At 36.9% G+C, this 25,110-nt stretch overlaps 1 protein-coding gene across 1 annotated transcript; it reads left to right on the top strand.

Moving 5' to 3' along the window:
* The first annotated feature begins 256 nt into the window (after positions 1-256).
* On the top strand, positions 257-25,110 carry LOC121389700. The gene is given in 14 exon segments (XM_041521351.1): positions 257-261; positions 760-913; positions 2,525-2,591; positions 2,594-2,676; positions 4,523-4,683; positions 6,632-7,730; positions 9,556-9,623; positions 11,219-11,276; positions 13,864-13,983; positions 16,675-16,856; positions 17,298-17,451; positions 18,900-19,011; positions 21,052-21,143; positions 24,468-25,110. Coding segments are annotated over 14 exon segments (2,463 nt in total). The 3' UTR covers positions 24,576-25,110.

The raw sequence follows: 25,110 nt of genomic DNA, 5'->3' as shown, positions 1-25,110 counted from the left end.
AACTCTTGAAGGATGCACTTGAAAATACCTACCCGTAGTTGCGAAATTCCACCAACCAGCATTCCTAATGCTCCCTCTGATCATTTCTGCGTCGTGGCATTGTTTCACACTGACTTATCCAACAATAAATCTGTGCCTTTTATGCGTCCAACGTATGCGGTTTGCATGTACAAAAAATTGTGAACATACTCAGTGTTTCTGCCAGAAAGACATTTTTGAGTATGGCACTATGGAATTGAATGCAAACACAGTCAACATGGGGTATAGAGGACCTCCACAAGAAAGAAAATGGGTTATGTTTAGGGTTAGGGTTCAGAAAATCATACAGTAATGATGAGAGTAATTAATTTGGTCAAAACGTTAACTTTAAAAAATAAAAAATTTCGGTATGGCGCCATACCGGTTTTACCCTCTAGCAGAAACCCTGATACTTCACACATTTTCAGTTTTACACCAAATTTGGATTTTTCACACATTGTGTTAATTGCATGAAAAGACCCTGGTTGTAAACTCAGAAAATCATATTGACATGCTTTAATACACCTTAGCATGTCATACTGATACATTCATAGATATACATTAGATATTTATATTAGTATCGCATTAAAACCAAATTGCGTTTTCAAAGTGTGTCAGTATATGATATTGACTATACCGAAACACAGTCTATATATTAAGAATACTAACTATTTCTTTGGTGGCATCACCTATGGCAAAAGAAACAAAAAAAGTAATGTGTTAACCTTTGTGTGTTTTTAGAAGGGCGGTGAACAACTTGGACTGGGTGGTCAAATGGGACGACGTTATTGAAAATCAGAGGACCAGTCTTGTTTCTAGTATCAATACCGAGATTGAATTAGACCTGCCGGTTCTCAATATCGTCACCTGGAAACATTGTAGGTGTTACGTAAAGGTATGTCACCTGGAACACTGTAGGTGTTATGTACAGGTATGTCACCTGGAACACTAGGTGTTACGTACAGGTATGTCAACTGGAAACACTACAGGTGTTATGTACATATATGTCACCTGGAAACACTGTAGGTGTTATGTACAGGTATGTCACCTGGAAACACTAGGTGTTACGTACATGTATGTCATCTGGAAACACTATAGGTGTTATGTACAGGTATGTCACCTGGAAACACTGTAGGTGTTATGTACAGGTATGTCACCTGGAAACACTAGATGGTATGTACAGGTATGTCACCTGGAACACTGTAGGTGTTACATACAGGTATGCATGTCACCTGGAAACATTGTGGTTGTTATGTACAGGTACGTCACCAGGAAACACTGTAGGTGTTACGTACAGGTACGTTACCTAGAAACCATAGCTGTTATGTACAGGTACATCACCTGGAAACACTAGGTGTTATGTACAGGTACGTCACCTGGAAACACTAGGTGTTATGTACATGTATGTTTCCTGGAAACATTAGGTGTTATGTACAGGTACATCACCTGGAAACACTGTAGGTGTTATGTACAGGTACGTCACCTGGAAACACTGTAGGTGTTATGTACAGGTACATCACCTGGAAACATTAGGTGTTATGTACATGTACGTCACCTGGAAACACTGTAGGTGTTATGTACAGGTACATCACCTGGAAACATTAGGTGTTATGTACATGTACGTCACCTGGAAACACTGTAGGTGTTATGTACAACTCTAGTGGAGTCATTAAACAAAACAAACTTTATTACAGGGACAATCTAGATTTTCTAAACAGATTTTCCAATGAGTTGCAGGTCGGTGGAAGTACATGTAGTGTATATGGGAGAATATTTCAGAGATGAAATATATCCGGTATTTCATACTTTTATTTTATTACATATTAATACATGTAATAATCATTTTAGAGATTCATCATCCAGTTTCTGAAAATGTGGCCCTTTGATTAAAGGAGGCCATTCAACAGTTATGTAATGCTCTATGGGGGATGTGTTCAGAAATTTTGTGGAGGAAGGAAGGTGTGTTTGTCAAGAATTACATAATGTTTTTAAAAATAATTTTTATGTTTTAAGTAAAATGAAGCTATATAGTCATTGCTGTTTTATTACTTTAACAATTTTCTATCTAGTATTTATACTAAATCAAACAATCATAAATAAAACAGAAAATCCAGCAATATCAGTCAAATTACAATATAATGACAGGTAAAGTGGGGCATTATTCATAAACATTACATAATGTTAGAGCGGGGAGTTGTCTTAGCATTACAAAACGTTAAAAGGGGAAAGGGTGTATAAAAAATGGCAAATTTTGTGTCATATATATCCTGTCTTGGATGGAGGAGTTAGCAGAAGTCGACAGCTGCACCCATGACAGGCGTGTGCTACAACATCTTCTTCTGAATATGCACGTTAAAACCTACGACCAGACCTGTCATATAAAATTGTTGAATGGTGGTTAAGTGAGGGCGAGTTGAGTTCAAAATTCATCTCGGTACAGAATTTTTAAATAAAGATATTTACATGTTATTATTGCTTTTTGTTTTTTCTTCTGTTTTTGCCTCAGAAATTCGACATCCCATCTCTGGATTCTGGTAAGATAAGCCTCAGAAAGGAAATGATGTATTTGAAACAGTAAAACACAATAACATTATTGGCTTCATTGGAGCCTGTTTGGACCATCCTAATGTCAGCTTACTTTCTGAGCTATGTTCAAAGGTAATTTTATATTATTTTCATTAAAAATCTTTTTTTTAGAATTATGTCCAAACAGGACATAATCATGCTGTTTTAGAGTATACTCTGTTCCAGAATTGATCATATGGGATAGATGGGAGGTTCCATAACTGTTAAGTCTCAACTGTTAAGAAGAAAGCTGATGCTACAAAGTGCCCACGAGAAGCTGAACACTACGATATCATTAAACCATCATAGGTGTCATAGCATACGACGATTTTATGATATCATAGCGCTAAAATGACTTCAAAACTCTGTAGCTACAGTGTTCTCGCTGGGTGAAAATTAAAAGAGGTCGGCCATGCAGCACCACACCTTTCAAAAAACAAAACAAACCCAATAAACGAAAAGAAAAAAAAAGGGAGGGGGGGGGGGGGATGGCGGGCTTGGTTACCATATTGTTGTGTGTTGGTAGACTTTGTGGAAAGACATACTCCTTATTTTGTCTACAAAAAAGTGCAAAAAGGTTTATCGAAATGCAAGCAAACTCGTCTTTTAATTGATCCGAAGATGTTATCGGTCTGACATTCACGGGCAGTTCCGGTTTTGCTGAACCGATCAAGAGTTTTAATATTATTTTTAATAATGATTTCAAGATATATGAAAAACATTAAAGATGTTTGTAAAGTGATCCCCTAATGCTACATTTTTTTGTTATTTCCATCTTTATCGAATGAATCGATCGCTGTGATAAAATATTATTGCCAGCTAATAAAAAGGAGTTTCGTTTTGTAAAGGCGGTGTATTTATTATTTAGAACCCAAGATATATGATTTTAACGATAAACACTACCACTTCCATTGTTTTTATAAGCGGTGATATCCCCCGAAATAAAAAGTTTACAATATTTTATAAAGAACTGCTCAATAAACAGAATGACAGAAATGACAAAGTAAAAATCATCAGTCACAACCAATTATATCTGCAATTGAGGACAAAATATCAGACGATAGTTAGTGGAAACAAAAGACAGAATGACCGTTCTGATCACGTGACAAATTTGGTGCCAAATAGTTGAGGTTTTTTCAATCGGAGATTGCCGAATCCGTAAAAAAATAAAAATGTTTTTATTGCTCAAATAAAATATAACTTAATATTGCGTTACCAATTTTTATTTTCCACTTGTTATAATTTTGAACGAGTGATCATTCAGAGCACTTTGCCTTAATTTATGGTGCCAGAAAAAATAAAATTCGGCAGGATATACCGAAAATAGCCAAATTTTACAATCTAAACTTCTTGACTGTCCCGTATTGTGATTGGCCTACGGTTTTCAATAGACCAATGATTTGCTGCGTAACAGTTTGCCTTTTGAAAAAATGGCATCCCTTGATGTTACAGCATCCACCCACTCCCAAACCCCCAACTGGAAAGCCATCTCTCAGTCTGCATTAACTTTGCTAGGTTCGAGTAAAACAGTTTTTTGGAGTAGGGTAGGGTGCACAGTCTTACTTACTTAATCCCCTTTGTTCTGAGAAGGCCATAAGGCTGTAACCAGAGATCACCACTGCTGCCTGTCTTTTGCCAGCCTCTCCAGCAGCCCCCAGCTCAGACTGCCCTCTCGAATTTCCTTCTCTACTGTCCTCCATGTTGTTTTCAGGGTGTACAATCATGTCAGATTGTAGATATTTAGATAATCAAACTTAGTGTCCATTTTCATGTAGCTGTTGTTATTTTTTTTATTACAAAGTGTTTTCTACAAAGTGCTTTATAGCTGTTATTACTATGCAGTTACTCTTAATGCAATGATACAGGTAGCATAATATAGCTGTTACAGTTTTGTGTCCAGCAAAATTTATTGTAATGTTATTTTTATTTTGCATCTTAGGGAAGTTTACAAGACATCATTTTAGATGATTCTGTGCACCTGGACTGGGACTTCCGATTCTCCTTAATGAAGGATATTTGTCGGGGGATGGATTTCCTCCACAACTCCCCCACTGAGTCTCATGGACGTCTCAAATCCAGTAGCTGTCTCGTCGATAACCGGTGACCTATCACAGGCCTCTTCATAACAGACAAACACTGGCATAGCCAGACGGGAGGGCATGGGAACAATATGTCTTCACCCCACCCCACCCCCCAGTCCCAAGCACACTTGTTTCACACACAGACACACACGCCGCCCCCCCCCCCCCCCCCCCCCCCCACATATATTTTCCTGTTGCCCATAACTAAGTATGGAACGATTATTCGATGTTATTAAAAAAACGCGGTTTTAGGCCCATGGGTCAGTGCACTATTTTTTAATTTGCAAATCGCGGCTCATTTCGAATTTGGCAAATTAGAGGGCCAAAGTCAGACGAAATTAAATATTGAAAAAGAATATATGAACAATTTTGAATCTCAAAGATGATCTACATGTATGTGAGGCTGCAAACGTTCTGATCCACCCTCGTATATTAACCAAATGTTTAAATTTTAGGCTTTGGATGTCCATCGTTTAGAAATAATCCAGCAGATGATCCTGAAGTCTATGCAAGGCAAGTCATTTGTAGTGTAACTGATATAAAGGCCGTGTTAATTGCTGTCCTGTCTGTGGAAGTTTTCATATTTATATATCTGTGTGGTCCTTAAACATATGTCTGACGCCTATAACCATAAATAAAATGTGTTGAGTGTGTCGTTAAATAAAACATTTCCGTCCTTCCTTCCTTAATTCTGTACATCACCATGTGTTATAGTGATATTTATTACCAATATATACTTTGTTAATCAGTTCACGACTTTACTGCACATGCAAGCAGTAAATGTTTTGAAATTTAATAGCTGTTCATTTAACTATAATCCTAATTCTTGAAAGTAGTAGACACATTCAAATTCAGTTCTTTTTCTGTTTTGTTTAAATAAAAATAAAAAACACTAAAAAACTTAACTTTTATTATGTGTATGAAATGCTTAATTTTCTTCAAACATTTTTGGTTTATTTGTGGATAGACATGTAGCATTGATTAGTAGTTATATATATGACTGTCCTTTCTTTTTAATTGTTAAAAGCAGCAAACACATTCCAATTCAGTTCATTTTATTGTATGCATTTTTTTATTTTGGGGCATGGCGTAGAGCAGTGGTAACGTGCTCGCTTGATGCGCGGTCAGTTTGGGATTGATTCCCATCGGTGAGCCCATTGGGCTATTTCTCGTTCCAGCCAGTGCACCACGACTTGTATATCAAAGGCCGTGTTATGTACTATCTTGTCTGTGGGATGGTGCATGTAAAAGGTCTCTTGCTACTAATGGAAAAATGTAGCGCGTTTTCTGTCTTAGATTATATGTCAAAATGACCAAATGTTTGACATCCAATAGCCGATGATTAATAAATCATTATGCTCTAGTGGTACCGTTATACAAAAAACCCTTTAACTTTCAATTTTGCAATGTCGAAGCCCACGACTGTAGCATGGGCGTCAATCGGTGGTGGACAGGGGGGACACGTCCCCCTGACTTTTCAGCTTGGGGGGGGGGGGACAGCATAGGAAATGTCCTCCCCCCCCCACCCCACCCACCCCTTTTTTCAGACGAAACAAATATTTTCTAGTATATATAGCGTAACTGATCACCATTTGGCATTTCGCCTTGGAGTGCCGGCTCTAATGTTCCTACACTAGACTGTAAAATAATTAGTATATTTACTACCAATCTATTTGTAGTAGTTTTTATTTTAAACCTTGAAAATAGTTGAAGATATCCCAAATAAATCACAAATATTCATTGTGCCCACTATATAATAAAATTATTAAAATAACTTTTTACCGAAATACTTTATTTCCTGATATTTCCTGCCATGCGCAGAGCACCGCAGACCACAGGAAACTACAAGAGAATAGACTGAGCCAGCTTACTGTACTGGTGCCAGCCTCAGCAGTATGCTGCAAGACGCGTTGCTCAGACTCAACCTCCCAATCACGCATCTGAGAGCGCAAACGTGACGGAGCCAGCAATATGTCGGGCAAATACCAAGGCTGCCAAGCACTGATCAAGAAAGTACAACCACTGGCAAACTACACGCATTGCGGTGCACACATCACGCACCTCATCTGTGCGAAGGCCATCGAGAGTGCACCGTTCCTTCGCGATGCTCTTAACGTGGTGCAGGAACTGGGCGGCTTCTACAACTCATCAGGCAAATTAAAAAATGTGTACCTCGATCTGCAAGTTATGGATGATAGCCCTTCCCCTTCACGCCTGAAGCCGCTTTGTCCAACACGCTGGCTGTCACGTGAGTTTGCCGTTAGAGCCGTCCTTAGCAACTACGCACACGTGCTGGAGGCACTGAATGAGGCATCATCTACATTTGGCAGCAGCACAGCAGCGAGGGCTAACGGCATTCACAGCCTCCTGTCTACCGCGAAATGTGTACTTGGTCTGGTTGCATCTCTCCCAGTGATCGAATGCTTCGAAAAATTCAACACAGTGCTACAAGGGGCAGAGACAACTGTTGATGGGATGCTAGCTGCTGCATCTGTTGTTAGCAAGAACCTTCTGTTATATCGGCGAGACATAAACATGGAGTTCCACGCGATTTTTGAGACGGCAACTGACAAAATTCGAGAACTGAACATTGAGCCAATCTCCTTGCCGCGCACTCGGAAAATTCCACGACGATACAATGACGGCGAAAAATCCCACACGCACACCAACTCAGAGGAGTTCTTCCATGTGCAGTATGTGGCGGCAGTTGACAGTGCTGTTGCTAACATTGATGCCTTCTTCACCTCTACGGACTTGACCTCATACAAGCAGTTGTCCGACATGCTCACCACCGGTGTCGTAGACGAAGACGTCGTTTCTCGCTACCCCGAACTGTCTGAATCACTGCAGCAGGAGCTGACATTCTTCTGCCGACAGTACGAGCACTCCAGCGTGGACAATGTGCGCATCACATTTCGCAGTGTGGTACCAGAAGTTAGAAAGTTGTTTCCGCAAGTGTCAACCATACTACGTCTCCTTCTGGTATCGCCTGCAAGTTCGTGCTCTGCCGAGCGTTCATTCAGCGCACTGAACAGGGTGACCCAGCAGCGTCTCAACCACGTGATGGTCTGTCATGTGCACAGAAATCGTCTTGCCGAGTGCACTGCACGAGATATCGCAATTGAATTTGTCGATGGATCGAGCGATACACGGCGTAGTGTTTTGGGGAAATTTTAGACCATTAAAGACTTGTTGGAATACCATCAGTGGCACCATTGTTTTTATTCATGTTCATTATTTGTACTTGAATTAAGAAATTTGACCAATAAAGTTATATTGTATCTATATACCATTTGTTCAGTTTAGTCACAATAATTAAGGCGAAAAATATTTTGTCAGAAAGCAGCTCGGCTAGCCAGCAGAAAACACCTCAGAACAGCCCTAGAAGGGGTCAATTTTCCAAAATTTTCGGGGGGAGGTCCCCCAGACCCCCCGCCACGGCCTTCGCGCCTGCGGCGCTCGCGGTGTCGGGCTTCGCCAGACACCTCGACCCCCCCCCCTGCAAAAAAAAAAAAAATATATGTATATGTATCGGTCCCCCCCCCCCCCCCCCCCCCCACTTTTAAAAACCGGATCGACGCTATGGACTGTAGGCTTCAGACTGTAACCTTTAGAGGACCATTTTTCACATCTATTACACCATCCGATATGGGGCAGGACGTAGCCCAGTGGTAAAGCGTTTGCTCGATGCGCGGTCGGTCTAGGATCGATCCCCGTCAGTGGCCCCATTGGGCTGTTTCTCGTTCCAGCCAGTGCTCCACAACTGTTTAACAAAGGCTGTGGTATGTACTATCCTGTCTGTGGGATGGTGCATATAAAAGATCACTTGCTGCTGATCGAAAAGAGTAACCAATGAAGTTGCGACAGCAGGTTTCCTCTCAATATCTGTGTGGTCCTTAACCATATGTCTGACATCATATAGCCCTAAATAAAATGCGTTGAGCGTGTCGTTAAATAAAACATTTCCTTCCTTCCTTCTATACGATATAAAATGTCACAACATGTATGACAGTTGCCCACAAAAGTGTTAAATCTCCCCTATGCTGCTTGATTTTGGCAAAGGACATTACTATTAATTTGCATGCATGTGCAGATAGAATGTGAAATAGGTTTATTTACTTACATTTCCTTGCTTAGAATACATGTATGAATATTTCTATACAACCAATACATTTCTGGACATCATGTTTTTTCATACATGTACATGTATCTCAATATTGATTTATTTGGAAAAAGAATTATGTACCAATTTATTATTTCGGCCTAACGAAATTTGAAAATATTTGGCCAAAGGTCAATTCAAATGTATTTATCCATATACTATAATGCTTTATATTAAGGTAAGATAGTGTTTTTAAAAGGATGTGTGTTTACATGTATTTTGTTGGGTTATATATGAACAAACGGAAGTCTTGCTAGCAGCTGGGCTGAAAACTCAGGATAATCCCTTTAATTTATAAATAATGTATATTTCTTTATAAAAAGTAATCTACTCAAGTTTCCAGTTTTTTAAGGTTTACCCAGACATTTTTGTCCACCAGATAACCATTGAGGTACATTATACTTGTCTGAGTAACTTTTCAATTGTCAGGACAAACGAACAGGTGCTTATTTCAAATGCTGGAAGTACTGCTGTACTGGGATCCATGTAAGCTGTAAAGGGGCCAGTCTGTTTTGTGTTGTTAAAACGGGCTAAATGAAAATGTATAGCCTCACCTTTGCAATCAGGGCGGATTTCAGCCGGACCAAGCAGAAAGATGTTCACTATATATAGACTGGTTTATGCACTTCACGTTAAACCAAGTGCATGACCACGTCGAGAACCAGTCAAATAGTTTGCGAACATTAACCATGTATGTAGCAATGACACATGACGTTAAGTGGTGCGCAGAAGAATAACTTCCGGTTTACGAAGCAGACGACCCCAAAAAAATGGGAGGACCCCCAACCTCTATACAGGTGATTTTCCATATGAATACGACTTAGCATATGCAAACTGTATGTATAACTGCATCTGATAGGTAAAGACGTCTGCGTAATGAGAAGTTTACCGATCGAACACGTTCTATGGTGAAAATGATAGCGGCGTTAGTTACTGAACTGTGGTAAACTTGCACAAAAAAAGCGAATACGCTGCTATCTGTCAGTTATATGTACTTCTGTATTAATTATAAATCCCATTTATATGTTTTTTGTGTGAATTAAGTCCGTAAAGTGTAATATTTCAATGTTTTGCAAACCGAGTCAAATTGACATTTTGCACGTTAGTAAATTCCTCCATTACTGGAGCACCAGTGCAGATGTAGCCAGACTGAGTCATGACTTGGGAATATTGATATTGTGATTGGCATTGTGATGTATTACCACATAATACAATTATATTTTACTAATTGCATTATTCTCTGCCTGTATTATTACATTTCAAACCACAATGCAACAAAATTGATAAATTCCTAATTTTATAACATGGCCCCTCCCTTTAGTTTACTGTAATTGTGTGTGTGTGTGTGTGTGTGTGTGTTCATGGTTGTACATTTTTAAACAAGTGATGAAAGATTTACTTCAATTGAGTGCTCACCTGAATTAATGCAGTCATAGGACTGAACAGTCCCAGTGGACCATCAACAATGGGCCTATTTTTTTTTTTTTTAACTCCAACCAGTGCATGACAATTGGTATAACAAAGGCCATGTATAAAATATTATTTGATGCTTTTTGGTAAAAGTACTTATAATGTGGCAGGACACATCAATGATACTATAAAGTCAGGCCGACCAACTTTCAGGAATTTTCCTAAAAATCCAGAAATTTCATCACATACTCAGAATTCCGGAATTGATGCCAAATATCTGGAATTTATTTCAAATTCACTTCAATTTTTTTTAAGCAACTAATTCTTATTACATTCTACATTTTTAGAATTTAATATCTATATCACTCATTTCAACCTGAGCTCCATGTTGTGTTAATGTGGGTAGCAGATTTTTCATTCCCAAAAAAGGTTGCCACAAATCAGTTAGACCCCACTACATGCATATGACGAAATAGTGCATATGTGGCAATGTACTTACATAAAAATGACATTGGTCCCAAGTTTGTTTGTCACTTGATTGCTAATCTGTAGGTGGGAGTCTAAAACTAATATAATACTTGCTAATAATGTGGGTTTTTTTGTGTGTGTGTGTGTATGGGGCGGTCTCTTTATGAGGAAGTTTCAATTCACATACAAATAATGATATATTCATTTGTATTGTCATATTGCAAATATATATCAAACATGATATTTTTCGCACTGTTTAAAATTACTTTTATGAAAATTGTGTTTTCACGCACTTTAAATCATTGTTTTGAAAAGGGTTTCCGCATGCATAAAAACTAAAATATCAGAACATTTCCAGAAAAATATTTCCATTACGTTGGTCGCCCTATAAAGTACCTGGATAACATGCATATACATTTTCCTTCTTTTTTTTTTCTTCTTTTTTTTAAATGCTTGGGGCTGTGAGATTTTTTTTTTTTTTTACATTTTACTTTTTATTACTTTATTTTTTCAGTTACTATGCTGACTGCTGTGCCAGTCTCCAACTGAAGAAGTATATCTTGGATTCTAAGGTATTCAGCTACATACGTCATTGTATTCTTTCATCTGCATATACAAACCGTAGAGTTTTCATATAACAGACTAAGATTGAATAATATTATCTACAGGTCAAGTGACTACTAAAGTGGCAACCATAGCCAATTACTTCTTTTATTACATGAACATTGTGTATTTAACTATTAACAGCATGACTCCAAGTGTACTCAAATCAGTTCCTCTTTGGTGGAAAAGTATGTAATATATCAGGTCAGCAACTGTTCTCTCTCTCTACAACAAATAACACAAGCCGGCACCTCCTGGCAACAACATCTATGAGCAGATTACCACACTTCTTAATGCTTAGCTAATGTGCATTTCTCAAGCTAAAAACCACTAACTTATTTCATAAGCTTACTTCATTGTAGTTTCATAGTTATTCATATTTCTTTTCATCTTCATTCCCAGTTAAGTGATCATTACAAACTATATCGGTTTGACAATGGAACATATACAAATAGGAGAGATACTTCTGTTATTTGCACAATTTCAGAACAAAATAATATCACAGGACCTTTTGGTGCAAGAAGTTGCATCCAAGTGTGGTTTACTTGTGGAAGACATCAATGTCCCAGCTTTAATTTCAAAACTGTACAGAGTTAAAAAAAAAAAGAACAAATCAAACGAGACGAAAGTAAATTTTTATTCAGAAATGAAACTTTTGTCATACCTATGTCTACCATGGTTGAAACTCCTGTCAGTGTCATTGAAGAAACTTATAAGTCCATCGCTGAAGAGATAGCAGCAGATTTATATGATACAAAAAATAAACTCCAAAATGTCATTGAAATTAAGACAAAGGTACTTAATAGATAGGTTCCGACCACATATCAAACCAACACATCTGCTGGAGGACAGTAATGCTGTGGACAATTTAATAGAGGTATGTAACGAGATCATTTATTTTCAACTTGGCCTGACCTCTGACCTGTGGTCCACCTGACCTCTGACCTGTGGTCCACCTGGCCTTACCACTTCAGTGTCTTCACACGATGACACTCAGGGGAAAGAAAGACGATCCAGTCAAGGTAGATTTAAGCCATTTCATTGGCTGTTGGCATATTCAGACCAGTCTTAGGTTAACCTTCTGACTACTGCAGAGGAGATACCTCGCCCGAACTCATGCCAGTCAGCATACTGTACACTATACAGTCGATAGGGGGTATGGGGCTGCCCGCCCCAGAAAGAAAATGGGTTAGGATTAATAAAATCAATTGGTCATCTGAAAATAACTAAATCTGCAAAACAAAATTGGATATGGCGCTATACCCATTTTACCCTCTGGCAGAAACCCTGTTGTGGACTATATATATTCCATATATAATCTGATGAGATTTTAATTTGAATACATATGCAATGAATACATACAGAGTTAATTAAATCTATCCAAGATTTTTATATGTTATGTTGTCTACTTTTCTAATATATGAATAATGTCAACCTGGAATCCATAGTGTACATTAAATGGCTGCTATTGTAGTAAAATCAAATGATAATTTCAGTGCTAACATGATCCAGTCTTATTTTTAGCATAAATATATATTAGCAGAAACATGGATTTTATGCTACAGTTTGATGTCAAACTTATGACTTAAAATTAATAACATTGAAAAATAGGTGTTACATTAAAAACCTGGAACCTTCATTTATCTCTTAAGACATGAATTTAAAATCTGATTTACCAATAAATTAATTTGATTTATTGTGCACTATAGGGCCTCCATGAGTCCAAAATATTGAACTCGAGTACCCATGGGTCAAACTTGACCCAGACCCGAATACCCGACACTTATACTAGATGATAATTAATGAGATTAAGGAATAAAGTAAAATAGCATATGATTATGCATCTTAATTACAGCACCCAATAGCCGATATGTAGGGTGCATATTTGGGTGCGGTAGGGCGTTGGCGGTTTTGGCCGATAGGGAAGCCTGTTAGGAGGCCTCCCCCCCCCGGAACGCCCCCCCCGTGGAAATCCGGACTTACCATAGTGGGCCTCCCGCCTGTTTGATCGCCTGATTGCCGGTGGCGCGGTGCTCCCCGCTTTACGAATCCTTTATCCTCCAGGGCCTAATTAATAAAATAAAAATATATATATATATATAAATATTATTAGTAATTAATTAATTATATTATATAATTATTTAGATTTGCCCGATCGAAATTTCAATTAATTGCACCTACTAATTATATATTAAAATAATAGAAGGATATAAGGCTTTTATTTATGGTGCTAATATAAATATGTGAGTGACAATATATAAATATGATAGATCCCTAACTGTAATTGATATAACTATTTAAGTTTGTAAGTGGTCATACCACAACATTTAAAATTACCCCATGCATTTTTACAACTACCCCTCCCTCCCCCCCCCCCCCCTCCCGCCCCGGAATCGACAACTGGCGATGTCAGAGGCTGAATCCGGGGTGGGCGTGCCTGAACCCTCGTGGATAGGGGCACGTAAATATAGTTACCCATACACACCCATGTACTAAATATTCCCTCAAATGCTGCATTTTAACTGCTTTCTTGTGTATCATTCTGTTTTGATGCAGCTGTTGATAAATGCATGGGATGAAAATCCTTGGGAACGTCCTACTTTCAAGAGTTTGTTGAGCGATCTTGATCGTATCTACCCCATAGAGGGAGAGCTCATTGATAACCTTCTAAATATGGTAAGTGTTCGTTCAGGTGTGCATGTAAAACTCAATGGTGTTTGGGTGCAATTGTAAGGAAGTAAGTTTCCCATTCCCTGCATATATATAAATATACATGTAGTCCGTAACAATGTACAGTGAAACCCCACTAAAACCGGACACACATGGAACCAAGACAAATGTCAGGTTTTAAGAGGGATCCGGTTTAAAGAGGTTAAGTTCTGTCCTGTTTTTAAAAAAGGGACTGTAAAACGACACCACTATAGAACACATTGATTAATTAATCATCAGCTATTGGATCTCAAACATTTGGTATTCTGATTCGTAGGGGGTGGGGATGTAGTTCAGTGGTACAGCGATCCCCTGATGCGCGATCGATCTAGGATCGATCCCTGTTGGTGGGCCCATTGGGCTATTTCTTGTTCCAGCCAGTGCTCCACAACTGGTGTAACAAAGGCCATGGTGTGTACTATCCTGTCTGGGATGGTGCATATAAAAGATCCCTTGCTGCTAATTGAAAAGAGTAGCTCATGAAGTGGCGACAGTGCAGGGCTTCTAGATTATGGTAGCCCCACTCCCATAGCTAGTGGTATTCAATGTTGGGCTAGTAAATAACTACTATTGCCATGCCCGATGGCTAGTGGAAAAAAAAGAGTCAACTGTTGCAGTTAAGTCTGTTTTGTAAATATGAATATCCTGCCCCTACCCCAACCCCCCAATGTTAGTGTTTTTAAGCTCTATCTCCCTCTTTAAGTGACATATCTGATTATTACTATAATTCAGTAAAATTGTAATAACTTACAGTAAAGTAGGGCTAGTGAATTTTTAATTGGGCTAGTACATTTTAAAAATCACTGATCCCATGGCTAGTGGATTTTATAAAAATTCTAGAAACCCTGGACAGCGGGTTTCCTCTCTCAATATCTGTGTGGTCATTAACCATATGTCGAATGCCATATAACCGTAAATAAAATGTGTTGAGTGTGTTGTTAAATACAACATTTCCTTCCTTCTGATTCGTAGTTATTAGAGAAAAACTGACTCAGCATGGGATCCTTTATATACACTTTCCCACAGACAAAAAATCACATGCCACGGCCTTTGACCAGTTGTGGTGAACTGGTTGGAATGAGAAAAACCCAATCAGTTGAATGGATCCACTGAGATGGTTAGATCCTGTGATGCAAGCACCTCAGGCAAGCATTTAACCGACTGAGCTAAATCTTGCCGCCCGAATAATGAAACAAAGTTTTTTGGGTTTTTTTTAATCTCTCATTCCAGCTAGTGCACCACAACTGGTATATTAAAGGCTGTGGTATGTGCTATCCTTTCTAGGATGGTACATATGAAAGATCCCTTGGTACAAATGGGAAAATGTAGCATATTTCCTCTCTAAAATTAAATGTCAAAATTGCCAAATGTTTGACATCCAATAGCCAATGATTAATAAATCAATGTGCTCAATGCACATTCGCTAATATCGGTTACTTCTTGGTGTTTTACTATAGCCGATACTTCGTTCATGATCAAGTTTTTGTTCACAATGCATGGTCGTCATGATTTTGTCAGGTGACGTAGCTTACTATAACAAAAATCTTGTTTTGCTTAATGATATTGATTTATTAATCATCGGCTATTGGATGTGAAATATTTGTTAATTCTGACATATAATCTTAGAGAGGAAACCCACTATATTTCTCCATTAGTAGCAGGGGATCTTTTATGTGCACCATCCCACAGACAAGATAGTACATACCACAGCCTTTGATATACCAGTTATGGTGAACTGGCTTAAATAAACAATAGCCCAATGGGTCTACTGATGGGGATCAATATCTTTTATGTGCACCATCCCACAGACAAGATAGTACATACCACAGCCTTTGATATACCAGTTATGGTGAACTGGCTTAAATAAGCAATAGCCCAATGGGTCTACTGATGGGGATCAATATCTTTTATGTGCACCATCCCACAGACAAGATAGTACATACCACAGCCTTTGATATACCAGTTATGGTGAACTGGCTTAAATAAACAAATAATACGCATACGAAATAACATGTTTCTAATTAGGTTTACTGTATTTCTTATAGAGCTAACATTTCTTACTGACACCATTTTAATTGCATTAATACATGTATCTTGCAGGATTTCATCTATTGTAATTAAATGGATACTAAACATCGAAATCAATTGAAATTTACTGATCAAAAACGATGTTAAACTTATACAAACCTATTAATCAGTTATGCAGGCTACAACTTAGTTTGAAAGCTGTGTGCATGTACTGGCCATCCCTATAAACATATAAATATTGGAAGAAACATGTCACTACATGTAATGCATACATACATGTATATACAATTAGATAACATAAACTTTCTGTCATTATTACTTTGAGTATCATTCTTGAGATTACCCGAGGTATTCTCCAAGTTTGGTTTTAAAAATTGTGTTTGTTATTTGTAGTTAAAAGAAGTTGATTTACAGGTAGTCAACATGAACAGCTAGGTGCTAATTTTACAGGTAGTTTAAAGAAACTATTTTAAGACAGTGGACCGTGACACTCTATTTACGCACCCATATCCCACAGGAGGTTCAGACACGTCTGTCCCGACTCCAATCTCTGGCATGGCCAGTGGTCTGATCTGGCACAGAAATTTAATACAGTGAATTTGTCTTTTGCATATGTTTTGTTGTTTTTAGCTTGAGAAGTATGCCAGTAATCTGGAGAATATCGTTGCCAAGAGGATGAAGGATCTCATAGCCGAGAAACAAATATGGGAGGGGCGTATTAGTCAGATGTTGCCCAAGAAAGTTGCAGAAGATCTCAAATATGGTCGCCAAGTTGATCCAGAGAGTTTTGATTGTGTCACAATCTACTTCAGGTTAGTAGTATTTCTCATGAATATTCATAACCTGAAATACACATGTATGGTCGCAGAGTTTATTCAAAGTTTTGATTGTGTCACCATCTATTTTTAGTTAGTATTTCTCGTTAATATTCATAACCTGAAATATGCATAGAGAGTTTTGATTGTGTCACCATCTACTTTAGGAAACTAGTAATATTCTTCATGAATATTCATAACCTAAAATAAGGATGCACAGTTGATCAAGAGAGGTTTGATTAGGTTAGTATTTGTCATGAATATTCATGAGAGTTTTGATTGTGTCACCATCTACTTTAGGTTAGTAGTATTTATCTCATGAATATTCACAACCTGAAATATGATATCCTGTTACATCACAAATTATTTCTTTATTCATCAAATCAATTTATGGAAGGCAATACATTTAATTCTGCAGAGTTTTTGTTTATTTTACAGCCACATTGTGGGGTTTTCGGATATTGTAAATGAAAGCACCCCTCTTGAAGTAGTGGAACTTCTCAATGATTTGTATACTACATTTGATGAAATTCTCGACCCTTACGATGTGTACAAAGTTGAAACAATTGGTGATACATGTAAGTTTTCTAATGTCTAGTAGTGTAATACAAATTTTAAATGTATATATGTGTGGATTATTGCCAAAATACATCGCTAACAGAAATTAAGGTATTTTTCAGATTCTAAAACCTTTAAATACATCTATTGTGAAACTCCATTAAACTGGACACTGTTGGGACCAAGTAAAATGTCCGCTTTTAAGGGCTAGATGGATTAGAGAGGTTTTGTTCTGTATTGATGTTTAAAAGGGGACGATGAAAAATGTTCATCCAGTTTTGAGGGAATTTCTGTTTTCAGAGGTTTTACTGTATAATATTGGGGGGGGGGGTAGGGGGAGAGAGGTTTCACTGTATAATAAAATTTGAGATAGTCAGGTCAAGACAGCGACAATAATGCTGCTGAACAAGGGATCTTTTATATGCACTTTCCCATAGACAGGACAGAACATAGTATGCAGAGCTTTTTGGCATTAACTTGCTAATATTTTCTGATTTACGGTATATTATAACATTTGTGAAATCTCAAGTGCCATACAAAACTTATTAAACTACTTTGGGAATTGTTTTATGCCCCTCACTCTCACTCGAGGGAATAAAACAATTGCCAAGCTTGTTTCATAAATTCCGTTTACTTGCGAGCATTTGTGGTCAGATGTCCAGTATTTATGTCCATTATTCCCAATAACTGTGTTTTTCTGACCAGAAATGTTTTGTGAAACGAACTACGATTCATATCCCAATATTTCTTGATTTTTTGTTGATGGTAAAACGGTCAAATTTATTATGAAATTAGCTGTTACAATCAGCTATTTATTTCTCAAAATGACTGCGACATGTCGCCATTGTTCTCAAGCGAAAGTACTTGCTAAAAACCAGAGTCAGTGGTGTGTGCCAAACAGTCGGAAGTATGAATTGGGGAATGCACTTATACAGTGTACAGTATTTTAACTTGCATGACGTCGGATGAGATATCTCGCCTGCAGTAGTCAGAAGGTTAAAAGCTGCCATCTGTGACCCGGGACAGCCAAATCAGTTGAAGTTGTCTGGTGTAGTTTTTCACAATGACCTCTGAAACCTATAAATATGTGGAAAATACCAATACTGAGTTATGCACTTTTTTATATTGGAATGGATGTAAAAGTAAAAGTTTGTTTTGTTTTACAACACATTGATTTATTAATTATCGGCTATTGGATGTAAAACATTTGGTACTTTTGACATATTGTCTCAGAGAGAAAACCTGCTACATTTTCCCATTAGTGAAAGAGATCTTTTATATGCACCGTCCCAGACAGTATAGCACATACCAGACAGAGTCTTTGATGTACCAGTTGTGGTGCTCTGGCTGAAACAAGAAATAGAGGTTATCGTAATACTAACTCAGCTAGTATTTAGGTTTTCATGAATTGTATATAACTGATCAAAAAGATTGTTGGGTATAATTTTGTTTCAGGCTATATAATGTCCTTTGATCATTTAGTGTTTAACTTCAGGACCTGTTGTGGCTGGTGTGATTGGACTGAAGATGCCCAGGTATTGTCTGTTTGGAGACACTGTCAACACAGCCTCCCGTATGGAAAGTAGTGCATTTGGTGAATATCTTACTGTCCAGCTAGATGCTTGTATATTAAATAGTGCATTTGGTGAATATCTTACTGTCCAGCTAGATGCTGGTATATTAAATAGTGCATTTGGTGAATGTCTTACTGTCCAGCTAGATGCTGGTATATTAAATAGTGCATTTGGTGGGTATCTTACTGTCCAGCTAGATGCTGGTATATTAAATAGTGCATTTGGTGAATATCTTACTGTCCAGGTAGATCATGGTATGGTATTTGGTGGGTATTAAATAGATGCTGGTATATTAAATAGTGCATTTGGTGAATATCTTACTGTCCAGCTAGATGCTGGTATATTAAATAGTGCATTTGGTGAATATCTTACTGTCCAGCTAGATGCTTGTATATTAAATAGTGCATTTGGTGAATATCTTACTGTCCAGCTAGATGCTGGTATATTAAATAGTGCATTTGGTGAATATCTTACTGTCCAGGTAGATGCTGGTATATTAAATAGTGCATTTGGTGGGTATCTTACTGTCCAGGTAGATGCTGGTATATTAAATAGTGCATTTGATGGGTATCTTACTGTCCAGCTAGATGCTGGTATATTAAATAGTGCATTTGGTGGGTATCTTACTGTCCAGGTAGATGCTGGTATATTAAATAGTGCATTTGATGGGTATCTTACTGTCCAGGTACATGTGTAGATGCTGGTATATTAAATGCAGTGCTTTGGTGGTATATATTAAACTGTCCAGTAGATGCTTGTATATTAAATAGTGCATTTGGTGAATATCTTACTGTCCAGGTAGATGCTGGTATATTAAATAGTGCATTTGATGGGTATCTTACTGTCCAGGTACATGTGTAGATGCTGGTATATTAAATAGTGCATTTGGTGAATATCTTACTGTCCAGCTAGATGCTGGTATATTAAATAGTGCATTTGATGGGTATCTTACTGTCCAGCTAGATGCTGGTATATTAAGTAGTGCATTTGGTGGGTACCTTACTGTCCAGCTAGATGCTGGTATATTAAATAGCAATAGTGCATTTGGTGAATATCTTACTGTCCAGCTAGATGCTTGTATATTAAATAGTGCATTTGGTGAATATCTTACTGTCCAGCTAGATGCTGGTATATTAAGTAGTGCATTTGGTGAATATCTTACTGTCTAGCTAGATGCTGGTATATTAAGTAGTGCATTTGGTGGGTACCTTACTGTCTAGCTAGATGCTGGTATATTAAGTAGTGCATACCTTACTGTCTAGCTAGATGCTGGTATATTAAGTAGTGCATTGGTGGGTACCTTACTGTCTAGCTAGATGCTGGTATATTAAGTAGTGCATTTGGTAGGTACCTTACTGTGCAGCCAGATATTTGTATATTAAGTAATGTGTTCTGCTAGATATTTGTATATTTAGTAATGTGTTCTGCTAGATATTTGTATATTAAGTAATGTGTTCTGCTAGATATTTGTATATTAAGTAATGTGTTCTGCTAGATATTTGTATATTAGTAATGTGTTCTGCTAGATATTGGTATATTTAGTAATGTGTTCTGCTAGATATTTGTATATTAGTAATGTGTTTTGCTAGATATTTGTATATTTAGTAGTGCATTTGGTGGCTAGAAGTTTGTTTGAGCTAATGCAAACATTTGTTTTTTTAACAAACCTAGGAGAGTAAAACAAAATAGATTATGCCTTTCAAAACTCAAAGTCTTCTAATAGTTGATGATCACAATACTGTTTTTGATAATAGTTGATGATCACAATACTGTTTTTGATAATAGTTGATGATCACAATACTGTTTTTGATAATAGTTGATGATCACAATACTGTTTTTGATAATACTGTTTGATGATCACAATACTGTTTTTCATACTAGTTTCTTGTTTTAAATGGGAAAGCCCACATACAGCATGCAATTTTTCAGTTTTATAAAATACTTTCACAATATTTTGTCACTATATTATATCATTTACCAAATGCTAAAGATAAACATAAGTTTTCAATAAATTTGTTGAATATATTTTTCCAACTTATTTACTTTGTTTTCTTTTATAGCTCTCAAAATTCATATGAGTAAAAGTTCGACAACACTTTTGAGAGATCTTGGTGGCTACGAAGTCGAATGTCGTGGGGAGATCAATGTTAAGGTAACACAATTGTTCCATCCCCCTTTTTTTTGTGAAGTGTAAAATACATGATTTCTATTTTTTTAAATCCATTTAAGAGTTACAATATAGAATGTTGCCAGGATGTAAATTTTACATTAGCAGGTTTTTATTTTTAACATTTATTTTTGTGACATTTCCAAAAACATTTTGAGGACTTGATGAGGGATCATTTTCACAAGGAATTGATAATGGGGACATATTGAGGACTTGATGAGGGATAGCATTTTCAAAGAAAGATAAGCACACACTTGTAATGTTGATAATTCTCAAACATATTCTCAAACCAGACATGATCTTATTAACCTCAAAAATTTAAACTTTTAGGAGAGGGAGGGGTAGCAAAACAAAGAAAGTAAGCACACACTTGTATAAATGTTGATAATTCTCAAACATACAAACCATACATGATCTTATTAACCTCAAAAATTTAAACTTTTAGGAGAGGGAGGGGTAGCAAAACAAAGAAAGTAAGCACACACTTGTATAAATGTTGATAATTCTCAAACATACAAACCATACATGATCTTATTAACCTCAAAAATTTAAACTTTTAGGAGAGGGAGGGGTAGCAAAACAAAGAAAGTAAGCACACACTTGTATAAATGTTGATAATTCTCAAACATACAAACCATACATGATCTTATTAACCTCAAAAATGTAAACTTTTAGGAGAGGGAGGGGTAGCAAAACAAAGAAAGTAAGCACACACTTGTATAAATGTTGATAATTCTGAATAGACGCTTACAAAGTTTTAATTGTGGAAGTGTGATCATTTATGTGGGGTATTTTATTGTAACTTGTTCAGGGCTTCTAGAAATTTTATAAAATCCACTAGCCATGGGATCAGTGATTTTAAAAAGGTACTAATTATATAGCCACGATTAAAAATTCACTAGCCCTACTTTACTTTTAGTTGATACAATTTTACTAAATAATAGTAATAATCAGATACGTCACCTAAAGAGGAAGATAAAGCTTAAAAACACTAACATTGGAGGGTTGGAGTGGGCTATTCATATTTACAAAATAGACTTAACTGCAACATTTGACTGGGTTTTTTCCACTAGCCATCGGGCATGGCAATATTAGTTATTTACTAGCCCAACATTGAATATCACTAGCCATGGGAGTGGGGCTACCATAATCTAGAAGCCCTGTTGTTTTTATAAGCATACAGGATCCCTCTTTTTGGGGTGGGGCTGAATTTGCCCAGTTAAATGAAAGTGTCCAAATCTGGATAACAATGTTAATTCATTTTTACAGTACTATCAAACAGATATACATGTATATTGTTTCAAACGAATCACCGCGTATCTTTACATAGATTATAACCAATATAATTGTAATTGTGAATAAAATAATGGCAATGCATGGTGAAAAGTTTTTTTCCCAAATGTCTTCTTTTTTTCCCCCCTAATGCAATGGTTTGCTCTAGTTTGGGGGCAGTTTATGCTATTTTTTGTCATATAAATAATGAGATATACTTGGTAAAATTAAAACTCAAATGAAACCACTGATGGTTCACCACTAGCACACAAACAGCATGCTATCTGGGTATGGACCCCAACTGAAAATGCTGGTTCATGAATTCTTGGCAGCACTTTCAATTTGAGGATATGTAATACAAACAAAACATTACAAAACAGACCATAAGTACCCCTACTAAGCAGTTATGGGTCTGAAATGCTTTCAAATTGGATACTGCATTTCATGTGCTTTGATAAATTTTAACAGCAGTTCTTTTATTATCAGGACTTGATGTAGCCCAGTGGATCGATCCCTGTCGGTGGGCCCATTGGGCTATTTCTCACTCTATAGCCAGTGCACCACAACTGGTATACCAAAAGTTGTCATATATATGTGCTGTCCTGTCTGTGGGATGATGCATATAAAAGATCCCTTGCTACTAATGGAAACAATGTGTAGTGGGTTTCCTTTCTGAAAGACTATTTGTCTAAATTATCAAATGTTTGACATCTAATAGCCGATGATTAATAAATCAGTGTGCTCTAGTGGTGTCGTTAAAGAAAACAAACAATTCTTTTATTATCATCTATCTATAAATTATAAATATATAATTATTCATTAATTTCCTAGATTTAAAGGTATATTGTTTTACTCTCTGGCAGAAACCCTGCTTACATGTATATGTAGTTGACTCAACATTTTCTTTTTGTTCGTCCCCAATTAATGGATTAAGCAGTGTTGTAAAACCCCAGGAAATGAAAATATTGTTAGAAGGGGGGAATTATGCTGATATTAATTGGAGAAAACTTGTACCCCTGAAATTGGGGAACATTTTGTAGAGTATCACATTGTGATTCTCTTAAGTTTCAGAGATTGCTACACAATTGTAAAACATTAAACAGTAGTAGTATAGCTAATCAATTGTACTAGAAATATTGCTAATCAAGACTTTGAAAACATAATGTTTCCTGCAAATGATATTAATATTATGTAATTTCTTAGATTGTTTCCAAAATTATTACAGTAATAAATTTATTGTTTCGTAATTGAAAGAATGAGCCTGGTCCACAACTGGTTCATCAAAGGCTGTGGTATGTGCTGTCCTGTCTGTGGGAAAGTGCATATAAAAGACCCCTTGCTGCTTATCGGAAAGACTAGCCTATGTGGCGGCAGCAGGTTTCCTCTAAAGAAATATGTCAGAATGACCACATGTTTGACGTCCAATAACCAATGATAAGATAAAAATCAATGTGCTCTAGTGGCATTGTTAAACAAAACAAACAAACAAACTTTACAAATTAGTTTATTTTTCTGAGGTGTGTGATTGTGCCCCTGCCCCTCAACAGCAAGTCTATAGTCTGTCTCATCATTCAAAAAAAAAAATATTTTGTAAATAATTTCAGTTTGGTTTGACATAGAAGAAAAGTAAAAGTGTTTCGGAAATAACAAAAGAAACCACCCAACTATTTTTGTGTGCAATCGGCTCAGAAATAAATAAATAGTAGTAAATTCCTGAGTATAAAAAAAGGTGTTCTCCATGGAATGGACTGTAGTCAATTTCAGAATACGAAAAAAGGTGTTCTCCATGGGACGGACTGTAGTAAATTCCAGACTATGAAAAAAGGTGTTCTCCATGGGACGGACTGTAGTAAATTCCAGACTATGAAAAAAGGTGTTCTCCATGGGACGGACTGTAGTGAATTTCAGAGTATGAAAAAAGGTGTTCTCCATGGGACGGACTAGTAAATTTCAGAGTATGAAAAAAGGTGTTCTCCATGGGACAGACTATAATTAAGTGATATCTGATGTAGTTTTTATGTTTCCTTTCTTTTTCAGGGCAAAGGGAAAATGATAACCTACTGGCTTATTGGTAAAGACACGTTCACAAAGCCATTGCCAGATCAAAGCTTAGCGATATCACTTTCACAGCATGAGTTTAAATAAAACTCAAAACAACAGATTTACAGATCAGATCAGAGGGCAGTTTGACCTCTTAATTGACTTGACAGAATGTTACAATTTATGCTGCAATCACTATAATATGTAGTGGCCAGCTATCATAATTAGATAAATATATTTTCAGTCACTGACCAAAAATATAGCCTATTGGGATGGAACTATTTTCATCCTAGTTACGATCAGCAAAAGAAACAAATAATGCAGTCTGTGATGTTGAAATACCCTTAAAAATAAACTAAAGACGACTCTATAACTGTTACTTCTAGCTCTAGCTTAGCGTTTAAAAACTAGGGTATGTCCCTTTAAAATATTATCATATTGATACCATATAAATTCACATGCTAAGTGGAGCTAAACATTACTCTCATTCTCGAACCAGTCTCCGTGAAGTGATGTGGATCGAAAGTGATAGCAAGGTCTGGGTAAAGTGATCTTGAGTCGAACATGATTGTACATGTACATTAAAACTGTATTTCTTGATTTTTACCGGCACTGAAGAATGAATAAATTATAAAGATTA

This window comes from Gigantopelta aegis, chromosome 15 (assembly GCF_016097555.1).
Source record: "Gigantopelta aegis isolate Gae_Host chromosome 15, Gae_host_genome, whole genome shotgun sequence".
In the NCBI taxonomy this organism is placed as follows: Eukaryota; Metazoa; Mollusca; class Gastropoda; order Neomphalida; family Peltospiridae; genus Gigantopelta; species Gigantopelta aegis.
Note: the sequence above shows the minus strand (reverse complement) of the source record. Positions and strands in the feature narration are given on the sequence as shown.